This window comes from Enhydra lutris, unplaced genomic scaffold, assembly GCF_002288905.1.
Source record: "Enhydra lutris kenyoni isolate GAN:26980312 unplaced genomic scaffold, ASM228890v2 scaffoldscaffold60, whole genome shotgun sequence".
NCBI classification, from domain to species: domain Eukaryota; kingdom Metazoa; phylum Chordata; class Mammalia; order Carnivora; family Mustelidae; genus Enhydra; species Enhydra lutris.
In genome coordinates, this window is record NW_019154144.1 from 77,762 (window position 1) to 90,742 (window position 12,981).

General features: G+C 49.2%; 1 protein-coding gene across 1 annotated transcript in view; it reads left to right on the forward strand.

Moving 5' to 3' along the window:
• LOC111158521 (general transcription factor IIIA) overlaps window positions 1-12,981 on the forward strand; it is a 15,848-nt gene continuing 2,867 nt past the window's right edge. Inside the window, exons 1-7 of the mRNA XM_022520599.1 lie at window positions 1-23; window positions 2,088-2,266; window positions 2,353-2,564; window positions 5,479-5,579; window positions 9,879-9,975; window positions 10,345-10,433; window positions 11,664-11,737. Coding sequence (XP_022376307.1) covers window positions 1-23; window positions 2,088-2,266; window positions 2,353-2,564; window positions 5,479-5,579; window positions 9,879-9,975; window positions 10,345-10,433; window positions 11,664-11,737 — 775 coding nt within the window. The remainder of the gene's footprint in view (window positions 24-2,087; window positions 2,267-2,352; window positions 2,565-5,478; window positions 5,580-9,878; window positions 9,976-10,344; window positions 10,434-11,663; window positions 11,738-12,981) is intronic.

Genomic DNA, 12,981 nt, shown 5'->3' on the forward strand with positions numbered 1-12,981 from the left:
ATGGCGAGGGCTGCAGTACTCAGGTAAGGCTTATCTGGAGGAAATAGGACCGGATCTGTTCAGAGTAGGAAGGAGACTGCTGGCGGGCTGAGCTCAGGGCCCCCATTTCCCACCTGAGTGCTGTTACCTGAGCTGCAGGCACAATGGCCAAGAGGACTGAAAATGCTTTGCAATTAGCAGTCTTGCACACTTAAACTTATACAATCTCAGATGTGTTAGGGAGGTGATGCTGGAAGCCGCCTGACAGGCTGTTTCAGGTGTCTAGGTCCCAAGTATAGAAAAACTAGACAGAGAATGAGAAAGGGAAAGAAGAAGGAGGAGGATCAGGGATTCAGATTTCACTGGACGCCCCCGGTGTCATCGTTTTCAAAAGTGACTTTCCTGTGTGCAGCCAGGGCTGAGAACCACTGTTCTAGGATTTCATGAGTGGGAGACAGAGCTCATCACTGTTGACAGGGCAAGAGAGGGAAGGAGGTATAGCCAGATGGAGGAAGTAAGATTGATTGATTGCATGGTGTTAAAAAAAAAAATCCACTTGTCATTTAGGAGTATGGGTATTGGAAAAACACACTGGAGTAAACTGCAGGAAGAAAGAGGTGGAACAATGGATCCGTACACAGGAAAGAAAGAGACAGAAGGAAAAAGGTGTGGCCTGGATCCTATTAGCGGCTTTACATGCAGTGTTGTGGGGAAAACTGAAACTGGTGGTCGATGGGCCTAGCACAGGGGCCTGTAATAAATGGAACTATTGTTTCATATAATCTAATTCATTCCAAAAATGACTATAACAGGTGGGTATTAGGAGGGTACTAGGGTATTAGGAGAAAAGAGAGTCAAAGAACCTCATCCAAACTCCTACAGTTGATAAACTTGGAACCCAAAGGTAGGTGTAGTAGGAGGCTCTCCCACCACAATACATCACAGCAGAGGGCTGAGCACGAGAATGTGGGTACCGAGTTAAGAAGGTGGGAAGAACAAAAGAGAACTAAAGACACGGGAAAAGTCAAGAAGGCAGGAGGAGAGCCGTGGGCACACTGAATGGAGTCAGGAGGCTAAGGGAGTATCTTGAAGAGATTCACCCAGTATCCTTGACATGTCTAGGGTACAGTGGGAGTGAGGAGGAGAAAGCCAAAACCCACACAAGGGAAAGCATTTAAGACTCTCCGAGTTGCTGGAGGGTGGGAGGGAGGGATGCATGTGGGCTTGTCCCACAGATCCCGGCTACAGCAGCAATCCAAGAAAAGCTACAGGTGGACCCACATCCCAGCACCCTCTCTCAGTCTCATGACACCCTGAGACGGGCATTATTATCATCATCTTCACTGTAAAGATGAGGGGATTGAGCTCAGGGGTGAGTACGCTGTGAGGATCCCAGATCAGAAGTGGCCAGTAAGCCCTGGCTTGTTTTCGAAACTTCTCTGCAGGGACCTGTTCATCACCCTCTGACAAAGACCTGTTTCGATTTGGAAAGACGCAGGATATGAAAAAAACACACCTGGCAGAACGTCGGACAATCTATCCCATCATTGTTACCCTCATCCAAGGACATCCTTTAAACATGTGATCCTCGTAAAAAAAAAAAAGACACCTATATTCATTCGAGCCTCTGCAGCGATTCTCGAATTTTCATGTGCATCGCACCACCTAGAGATCTGACTCAAGTAGGTCTGTGGTTCTGATTTCTATCAATGTCGCCGGTCCGCAACCCATACTTGGAGAGGTCAAGGCCTTAGGGCAGTGGTTCCCAAACTTCCATAAGCACTCGAATGCCTGGGGGCGTTTCCAAAACTTCTGATTCCTGTGTCCTACCTCCAGAAATTATGGTTTAATTGGTCCGGGGTATGCTCTGGGTTTGGAATTTGTAAAAGATCTCCACTTAATTCTAATGCGCAGACAAGTTCAGGAAGCACGTAGAAAGCATACGACCAAACATAACCATAAGAAGCCAAACCAATAATGTAAGGACAAGTTAGTTTAAATTATGCACGGCATAGCGCAGAGGGCGGTGGTGGAGACCGGGAGCAGGTCGCAAACCAACTGCGCCTTCCGCTCTGTAGCGCGGGTTAACCAACCGTGCCTCCTACTAGGGATGAGGAAGCCACGCCCCCAGCCCCAAGCGCGGGAGGGGCGACAGCCCGCCAGCGGCTTGCCGGAGCATGCGCGGATGCGGCGCCGGCGCGGGGCGGGGCCTGCTATCTGCGCGTGCGCCGGTGCTCCAGTCCCGCCCCGCTGAGGTCGCGCTCCCGGAAGCGCGGAGGGCTCGCAAGTAGGGTGCTCCCGGAACGGAAGGCGCAGGGCTGAGCGTCGGTCACGCGCAGCCGTCTGCTGCACGTGCCTCGGCACTTGGCTGAGCCACGGTGCGGGGCGCCCTGGAGCCGCCGGCCTCAGTTGCGGAGGGCGTGTCATTCCTGACCATCGCCGACGCCTTCACTGAAGCCGGCGAGAGCCCCGCCCCGCCGCCCTCCGGGCTCAATAGGAGGTTCATCTGCTCCTTCCCTGATTGCAACGCCAGTTACAACAAGGCCTGGAAGTTAGACGCGCACCTGTGCAAGCACACGGGGGAGGTAACCAGGCACCAGCCGTGCGGCGGAGGGGCGTGGCGTCCAGCCCCAGGGACTCGGGACGCGGTGGCCCGCCTGGCGGGCTCTGTCCGTGAGGCCAGGGGCAGCACGTGGGTGCACATGCCTTTGCAAGACATGTTCAGCTTTGGCAACCTGGATCATAGAGGCGAACCAGCTCTGCCTTAGGTTTGGGAGGAGCCGAGGAGCGGTAGACACGTTCTGAGACCGAGACACTCTTGTCATGGGCACGGGGCTTTCTAAACCAACGCTTCCCCTTTGATCTTGAGCTTTGGCCAGTCATCACCTCCGGGTAATCTGTAAATAGGTGCAGAGGAAGGATACATTTATTTTCATCCCTTCTATATCCCCCGCTTTTCCCCCCAGCAGACACCTGACTTAATCCCTGGCCTCCTGGAACTGGAATGGGGAATGACTTCTAAGTACTGGAGCTTTGGCAAGCAGCATGCATTCATTCCTTCATAATTCAGTACCTTTCTAGCCCTGAAGAGAGAATAGTGAACAAAGCAGACAAGGCATCTGCTGTCACCCACCTTATGCTTTAATTGGGGCAAAGTAATAAGTCGGAATGGGACACAGCAAATTGAGAGCTCCTAGAGGATGGTCAGGAAAGGTCTCTTGTGGTCTGAATGACACAGAAAGGATGTAATCATGGAGACACGAGGGAAGAACAGTCTGGGCAGGAAAACAAAAAACAAACTGCAGAAGGAAGCGTGATTGAGTGTGATTGAGTTGGGGACAATACAAGAAGAGGTCTGAGAAGCATGTCTGGTGGGCTCATTTTCTGGCCAGGGTACAAATAGGGTTTGGATTTTATTTTGAGGGCAATCGAAGTCTTTAGAAGATGACCTCTGGGGAAAGGGAAGTTCACGGAGGCCAAGGAATCTACCCAATTTCCCAATGTTTGGCAGAACCTGGCTTCACATTGCCTCATCTGAAGGCCCCTAATTTCTCCCCCCTCCATCCTTTTTTAGATTAATTAATTTATTTTAGAGAGAAAGGGAGTGCAGTGGGGAGGGGGAAAGGGAGAGGCAGAGAGAGAATCTTAAGCAGACTGAGTGCTGAGTGTGCAGCGGCATCTCATGACTCTTGAGATTACGACTTGAGTGGAAATGAAGAGTTGGATGCTCAGCCGACTGAGCCATCCAGGTGCCTCTGAAGGCCCTTAATTTCTTAAACCAGAGGCCTGCAGCCCCTGCTTTTGCTTCTAGTACCTACCTCACATACAGGCCATTCCGTCGCATGTCCTCATGGCCCCTATCCTCCTTACCCTCTCCAGCATTGGAAGGTTGACCATTTCCTCCAAATCTTTTCCTCTTCCTCACCTACTGTTTTCACTGCTCCTTTCTGCCCTTGACTTTAGCCATGCTACCCAGTTGTCTTGGCAGTCTTACCCAGGGACTGTCTTCACTCAAAACATCCATTAAATTCTGCCACCCTATCCTTTCTGTTGCCCATTCTGTCCCTCAGATTGTGGGTTCTGAAACTTGTATGTCCAAGTAGGGAAGCATGTGGTCACTTTTTTTTTTTAAAAGATTTTATTTATTTGACAGACAGAGATCACAAGTAGGCAGAGAGGCAGGCAGAGAGAGAGAGAGAGGGAAGCAGGCTCCCCGCTGAGCAGAGAGCCCGACGCGGGACTCGATCCCAGGACCCTGAGATCACGACCCGAGCCGAAGGCAGCGGCTCAACCCACTGAGCCACCCAGGCGCCCCAGCATGGTCACTTTTGTGTCCCTCCCTGAAAACCCTTGGGGCAGCATGAGCCTCCTCTCCCTTCTGTGGGTCACCCCCAGAGCCATGGCCCAGAGGAAGGATAGACTGTCTATGACCCTGGGGCATGGGGCAAGTAGTCTCCATCCCCCTCCCTCAGCTCTGTCCTCTAGACAAGTAAACTGCCCTCTCTTTAAAACAACAAGGGCGCCTGGGTGGCTTAGTGGGTTAAGCCTCTGCCTTTGGGTCAGGTCGTGATCTTAGGGTCCTGGAATTGAGCCCGGCATCATCAGGCTCCCTGCTCAGCAGGGAGCCTGCTTCCATCTCTCTCTGCCTGCTGCTCTGCCTACTTGTGATCTCTCTCTGTCAAATAAAATAAGTTAATTAATCAAGTAAAAAAAACAAAAACAATAAAAAAAGAAAGACTTACAAATACTGTGCAAAGTTCCATGGATTTTACCCCAGTAATAAACTCTTCTGTCTTCCTGTCTACTGGCTTTGCTACTAGTACTGATATTTGAGGCTTTGGTACTTCCTTCCTAGACCGTCTTGGGGTTATGTTTTTCATAATCAAATAAACAAAACTGGTTATTTGGGGGACATTTTTGACTTTTCCTATAAGTTTAGAATGGAGACCCTTCCTGCCTGGGTCCCAAGTGGTGGTTGCAGTTAGGCTGGGAGCTGATGGCTTTGCTCTGGCACCTGTGAACGTCTTCCCGGTGGTGTGCTGGGCATTCTCGTAGCATAGGCACTGGGCTTGTCTGTGATGAGACGGAACCTGCACGTTCCTGTGCCGTAGGCTTCGAATGGTTAAAAACACGCTGTGGTTGGAAACACGTGCATGTTGGCCATGCTGATGGCAGACAAGTCACCTTCAGGGGTGGGGTGGTACCGGTGAAGCCTGCTGTCAGGCTAGGAGTAGGTTAGCAGTGCCGTCTCTTACTGTGAAGGCTACCTGCTTATTTCATCTGCTATTCATAGAACAAAATCTGTCACTGCCTTTGTGAGAAAGTTGTGGCATTTGTAGAACACCATTGTCTAGCCTCGGTGCTCAGCACTTACCGAGAGGAAACCCTCTCTGGAGGCGGCGTCCGTGGTTTTGCCTCCTGTACATTTTAGGTGTTTAAATAATACCAGAATTACTAACTGGGGCAGGATTGACCTGTTTTTTCTTTCCTTCCTGCTAGAGACCGTTTGTTTGTGACCATGAAGGGTGTGGCAAAGCCTTTGTCAGGGACTACCATCTGAGCCGCCATGTCCTGATTCACACGGGGGAAAAGCCATTTGTGTAAGTAGAACACAGTTCTGAGGCCTTTGAAGCAGTTGTATTTGGCATATCGACCTGTATTTGGCATATCGTTCCTGGTAAGAAAATGGATTGTTCACTCCTGAGACCAAGAGCGAACAGCTTCTCTCCTTTGCTGCTCTGGGTCCAAGAGGAGACTGGGTTTGGATGTGTGGAAGAGAAGAGGGGGTTTTGTGGGTCCTTTGTGTGGGATAACTTTAGCAGTGAGTTTATCTGAAGTTGTCTTGAGTTTGCATCCTGTCTTCTCCCTTTTATTTATTTTTTTAAGATTTTATTTATTTATTTGACAGACAGAGATCACAAGTAGGCAGAGACGCAGGCAGAGGAGATGAGGGAAGCAGGCTTCCCACTGAGTCCACTGAGTGGAGAACCCAACTGGGGGCTCAGTCCCAGGACCCTGGGATCATGACCTGAGCCAAAGGCAGAGGCTTAACCCACTGAGCCACCCAGGCGCCCCTCTTCTCCCTTTTGAAGTACATACTGACTGGGAAATCCTCCCCCCTAAACACCTTATTCAGACTAGATGGGATAATGGTTCCCTGGCAGAGTCTTGCCTCCGTGGGTTACAGGGTCTTTATGAACCAGTAAATAAGCTTCTGGATAAGAGATAGAAGCATGAAGAAGTAGAGCTTTTAATAGTTTTATCTTGTGTTTCTTCAAATTAAGCCCCTGCACCTCTCCCACACCAGGTTCTATTTTATTCTTTTTGGAGTTGCTGGTTCTGAAAGGATGGGTACTGCTTGCCTTTTGAATCAGCTACTTCTTTAAAGCAGTGGATCTCAGATTTAGGGAGCGTGAGAATCACTGGGAGAGCTTGTTAAAACCAGAGTGCTGGATCCCATCCCGGAGTTTCTGATTCCGTAGGTAATGGGTGGGGCCAGAGAATTTGCATTTCCAGCAAGTTCCCAGGTTATGATGCTGTTGGTCTGACATCCACACTTGGAGACCCACTGAACAGAACATTCCGTGGAAACACTTAGTTTTCATTGAAAAAATAATACTCTATTAGCTGTCCAGAGCTACATACAGGAGACCAGTTTTGCCCCTGTTGGAATTTGATACCGTAATTGTGTTCCATGAGACAGTTCCTTGCGCGTAAGGTTTTCTAATGACCTGAGTTGTTTTCTTTTAGTTTTAAGATGATGGTGAAGGTGAAGTGTCTCATGTCTCACTAAGGTCCAAACAGTCTTGGGGAAATTGAGTTGTCAGTAGTTGACACGGGATCATCTTCATGTCCTTTTCCACGTGGAGAGCCACCTCTCTGTGTGACCAGCGTGGTAGCGTGCGGGAATGGGACAAATTACTGGGGGGGCAGATGTCTTTATCTCACGCAAGCACATGGTGTATCATCAAAATAAATAGCCCTAAGTAAAGCTTAATGGATTTCAAAATGTAGTTCAGCAAGCCCAGCAGAGAGTAACTAAGTGTGGTCTGGAAAATAGAGCTGGACTATAGTTTTTGACCTGGAAGGTTTACGTCGGGAGATTTATTCTGTAGGTACACTCGGGCCTGTATTAAATGCATGTATGACACTATTAGTAGGAGCGGAGCATTGGGGTCAACCCACCTGCTGGTCGCGAGGGACTGAAGAGCATAGCAGCACAGTAGAGCAGTCTACAGCTGGAAAAGCGAATGCAGGTGTTGTCTGGGAAACAGGATCTCCAAGGCATAGTCACTGAAAGACCAAAGTTCAGAAGAGTGTGTACGGAGAGCTGCCTTTTTGTGTGTAAAAAGGAGGAGGGAAGAGTGGACAGGAAGAATCTGTATTTGTATTTGCAACGTTAAAAGTTACTTAATAGGGGCACCTGGGTGGCTCAGTGGGTTAAAGCCTCTGCCTTCGGCTCAGGTCATGGTCCCAGTGTCCTGGGATCGAGCCCCACATCGGGCTCTCTGCTCTGCAGGGAGCCTGCTTCCACCTCTCTCTCTGTCTGCCTCTCTGCGTACTTGTGATCTCTGTCTGTCAAATAAATAGATAAAATCTTTAAAAAAAAAAAAAAGTTACTTAATAAAACCGAAAGTGTCACCTGTCCTAAGAGTGGTGGGGCGTCATGCAGCTGTGTCCCTTTTCATGCTCTTTGGTTTGTGAGCTAAGTTACTCTGTGCTATTTAAAGACGAAATCTTCAAGGAGAACGAGCTGGGTACAGATGCACAGGGGGACCAGGAAAGCTGAGTGTTCTTCCCTCTGGACCAAGGCCACTCTGTGGTAATCCCGGCCAGCTCTCTCTCTCGCCTGACCTGTCTTCAGTTCCAGGCTCCCATCTGGATGGTGCTGCTGGGTGTCTCTCTGACTCCTTAAGTTTCGAGTGGCCCAAATCCCTCCCAGTCAAGTCTGAGCTCTGCTTCCTTTGGTCTTCACCTGCCTCGTTCTTGTCGGGTGGCATCTGTGTCTACCTGACGACCCGTAGCAGAGGCAAGGCAGCTCCCCTGGGCGCCTCACCCTCTCAGCTGTCCCTCAGACCCTGTCCTTCAGACTCTGTCCCTCCGGCTGCTGGGGTTTTACTCCAGCCTCTTAACTCCCACTTGAATGGTGTTTTCTCTGCCTCCAGACTGCTTCCCTTTTTAAGGCTGGGCACGGGTTTTAAGTGTGGCTTTCATAACCACGTCTAGGATCTTAGTATGTTGTATAAATGACCTTGGTGACTTCACCTTTTTATGATCTTGCCCTGTTTGCTTGACTCTCTGACACGAAACTGTGGTCCAGCAGCGCTTAACTGACCAGCAGCCCCATCTGTGATGCTACCTGCGTCTACTGGGTCCCTGTGTCTGTTCCTTGCTTCCTGTCAGAACGTTTCTGGGCCCTGTCCTCTTGCCCCAACTTGTGTTGGGTTAGATGCTTGGATCAGGATTCAAGGCCAGAGTGACAGAAAACCCAGCACCCTAGTGGCTTAAACAAGACAGTCTCTGTTTTTCTTGCTTAACTGAAATGCAGGAATGGACAGCTGAGGGGTGTGCCACAGTCAGGAGACCTGGGCTCTTTGTAGCCTTTCTCTGCCAGCTTCATCTTGGGGCTTCAACATCATGCTCCAGGAGGACTGCTGGAGCTCCAGCTGTCACACAGGCGTTCCAGCCACCAGGGTGGGCGAAGGAGCAAAAGAGGTGTGCCCCCTTCTCAGACGCTTTGTGGTTGCTTTAACAGGACAGGCCCAAAAGAGCCATGTGGCCACCCCTAATTGCAAGGGAGGCTGGAAAAAGCTCTATTTCTGTTCATCGTGTACCCAGCTAAAACTGCGTTCTGTTCCCAAAGTCAAAAACAACCCCTGTTGGGACGCCTGGGTGGCTCAGTTGGTTAAGCAGCTGCCTTCGGCTCAGGTCATGATCCCAGTGTCCTGGGATCGAGTCCCACATCGGGCTCCTTGCTCATCAGGGAGCCTGCTTCTCCCTCTGCCTCTGCCTGCCATTCTGTCTGCCTGTGCTTCTTCTCTCTCCCTCTCTCTCTCTCTGACAAATAAATAAATAAAAATCTATAAAAAAAAAAAAAACAACCCCTGTTGAAATTCATAGTGGTCTCTGCCCCAGCGCCCCTCCTGTGTGCTTCTAGTGCCATCGATCGCACGGCCCCTACCTGTGTGTCTCCATCTGTCCCTGTGGATAGCCCAGTGCCCGACGGGACTCCTACCCAGTGTTTATCAGTGAATGACAGCTGAGATCAGGGCTCTCAGGGAGGTCCTGCTTCGTCCACCAGGCTTTGGAGAACTCATCACAAGAAGAGCACACAGTAAAAAACGCAACCGCCCAAAGAATTTAGATAATTCAAGGGTGAGATATAGAAGCGCTCATTAAGGGGGGACTAGAACGGCTTGATGATATGCGAGAGGCCATATGGTTTGTGGTTTTGCTCTAAATATCTGTTTTTACCTCTGATGGTAAGCAGAAACTAGTGTTTTTGAGGTTTTTTTGGAAATGCAGCTTATTGTGACATTTCAAGCAAAATTAAGGTTATCCAATTCTAAATTGAGAACAGTTTAACTTAAATACAATTTAAGCCTAAGCAGGGTTTGGGCTTTTGGAACTAGTGTTTTCCACTTTCCCTCTGCCTGATTCACAAAGCATGTGTGCTGTACTGTGCCTGATTTCAGAGGCCTAACATGAAAAACGCATCTCCGTGCTTGGTAATCGTATCAGAACTGAGAGGCTGACCCTGACTTAACACTTTGGAATTTGTTAAAGACGATTTTATACTGTACTTGGGAAAGTACTTTTATAAAGTTGGAGGATATATGCACCTTAAAAATTCTCTTCCCTCGGCTTGTAAATATTTTGATTCATACAATTTCTTACAGTTGTACAGCCAGCGGTTGTGATCAAAAATTCAACACAAAATCAAACTTGAAGAAACATTTTGAACGTAAACATGAAAATCAGCAAAAACAATATGTAGTAAGTATGAATGATTTTCTGTGCCTAAATTCTTTATTTTTATGCTTATTGTCCATGTTTCGAAAATGCTCATCAAGCAGATTTTGTCTGCCAAATACCTGAATTTAGCCCAACTCCTAGCTAACTTAACAGCGGTTTATTTTGAAACATTTTTGTGCTAATGAAGTTTATTATGGGTAGGCTGCCCCAAATGAAACCCTTATGCTGTTTCAAATGGGTTCGTCTTCAAAGCTTCCTGGCCTAGAATTTGACAGTAACTCAGTGGAAACAAGTAGCAAGTATAAAGTTTCCACAATATGTTTATCTTGAGGGAATTCTCTTGTGAACGGTTTTCTTTTTTCTCCAGACTAACGAACCTTTATTAAACAGTGCACTTTTGAAGGTTGCAAGAAGGCCTTTAGGAAACACCAGCAGCTGAGAATTCACCAGTGCCAGCACACCAACGAGCCGCTGTTCACGTAGGTGCTTCCCGCGCCTGGGCTCTCTTACAGTTGAGGTGGGAATAAGATTGAAAGGCAGAAGTTGGGTGCAAGTGTTCAGAAACCATTTCTTAACGCTTTTCTGTACTGTGAATGCCCATTGATATAGTGGGGCATTTCAAAAGTTTGTGCTCTTCCTTTCCAACAGAAATAGTTAATGTATTTCTAAATGATTTGTGAAATTAGTACAGTTGTGGTTAAGCTCGAAGGGAAAGCTAAGAAATGACTTTATTCAGTTAGAACTCGTTTATTTTTATTTTTATTAAAGATTTTATTTATTTGTCAGAGAGAGAGTGTGCGCGCATAAGTAGGGAAAGCGGCAGGCAGAGGGAGAAGCAGACTCCCCACTGTGCAGGGAGCTCCGATGTGGGACTCGATCCTAGGACCCTGGGATCATGACCTGAGCCGAAGGCAGACGCTTAACTAACTGAGCCACCCCCGCGTCCCAAAGAGGCTCTTTAATTATGTGAACTGTCATTATGCAGACACGAAGCATTCCTTTGCTACAGAGCAGAAGTCACAGGGCTGTGTGCTTAGAGTGGCCTTCCTGAGGAGCAGGGATGGTGACTGGACACACGGGGCTGGACTTGCTGAGGGTGTCAGGGAGCTCCAGCTGCCTGCTCGGAGGTGCATCTTCAAGGGCACTAGCCAGCCGCTCTGTGGGCCACCATCCTGCCCAGTGCCTTCCTGGTCCCCCCAGAGCCGTGGCTTGCCTGGGGTCACTGCAGGGCCTGTGTCTCCTCGCTGGCAGGCCTGCCACCTCTTGTGCCACCGGGGCCTTTTGCACTGAAGCGGCTGTGCCCTGCGTGGCTCACTAGAGCCCGTGCGTCTGCCGCTGCTTTCCTTCCACACCGTCCCCAGGTGGCAGCATGAGACCCAGGAGACAGTTGAGAATGCCTTAGGGGTTTACCTCAGCTGTCTCGTAGCCACGAAAACAGCCCAGTCTCAGAACGGTGAAGATGAACACTTTAATATGATCACAACGCCAAAAAAAGAAGTCATGACTCTTCTCTCGGTTTGTTTGGTCTCAAGGCTGGTCAAGTCACTTGAATTTCACTTGGGATTCAGTCTCAATTTCACATCTCCTCTTTATGATTGGTTTGGTGGTGGGGAGAGACTTGGGTAGCAGAAAAGGACAGAGTCATACTCACCTTCAGCAGATGCTCCACAAAAGCGGATTGGCTCATACGGGATCTATTGTTAACCCAGGTGTGCCCAGGAAGGATGTGGCAAACACTTCGCCTCACCCAGCAGGTTGAAGCGACACAGGAAGGTCCACGAGGGTATGTCTGGCACTCCCAGGTGGCCCCCGCTTTGAGGAGACCCCAGGAGAGTGTGTGTGTGTGCGTGTGTGTGTGTGCGTGTGTTGTGTCAAGTTCTTTGACTGTAAGATGCTCTGTTCTATGCCGTGGTCCCGCGGAGGTACCCAACACCATCTAGGTGGGGGCCACGTGCTGCAGGTTCAGGTTTTAGACTGGACCAGAGACATTGCACACCCTCGTCTGTTCTTCCACTCCTTTCGTCACTGTTCACAGCCGGCGTCTCTTGGTCTGCCACAAGTGCCTGGGGGTTCTCTGCTTCTGAGAGTGTTCGCGCTCCGGCCACGGTTGGCTTTTTCACCACTGTTACCTCTTTGATGCCTGTGTCCTCCTCTTCCTTACGGGCATCTGCTCAGGGCTTGGATAACAGTTTGAGGTTTTGGAGTTACCAGATTGTAACTTTTTCCAGAAAGACTTGATTAAATTACTTGACTCTACTCTCTGTTTTCTTGAGGGTTGTTTTTTTTTTTAAAGAATTTACTTATTCGACAGAGAGAGAGAGATCACAAGTAGGCAGAGAGGCAGGCAGAGAGGGGGAAGCAGGCTCCCCGCTGAGCAGAGAGTCTGATGCGGGTCTCGATCCCAGGACCCTGAGACCATGACCTGAGCCAAAGGCAGAGGCTTTAACCCACTGAGCCACCCAGGCGCCCCTCCTTGAGGGGTTTTTTATTCTGTATTCCAGTTTTCTAAGTATTGAGTATATGGGGTTTTTGTTGTTGTTGTTTTAAACATGAGACTAGCAGCTGAAGAGTGAGAGGTAGCCTCGTTCCTTTTAGTTTCTCTCTGTTGAGTTGGTGAAACACAGATTGGCTGTTAACAGTGACGGATTCTTCCAGTTCTGGTGCTTCGCATGATGTCTACTTTTGTCTACAGCGTTTCCTCTGGGTTCTTATTTTCTCCCTTAATTGCACCCTGCGTCTTTCCTGTATTGTATAACTTACCAGATAGTAAGACTGGAGGCCAGGGGTAGGCACACAACCACTGAGATGTAGAGTTGGTGGTCTGCCAAGCCCAGAAGACCACGGAGCTTTCACGGAGGAACAGAAGAGGCAGGCAGAAAGCAGGGAGGGGCGGGGGCTGCGAGCCATGGCGGCAGGGGAAGGGCAGCAACTTACCAGGAACAGCATGCTTCTGTGAAGTGTGCGGGCCTAAGACCCTACGTGGACTACCTTGCTACATGATTATTAGGTTTCCCTGCAAAACTGAGT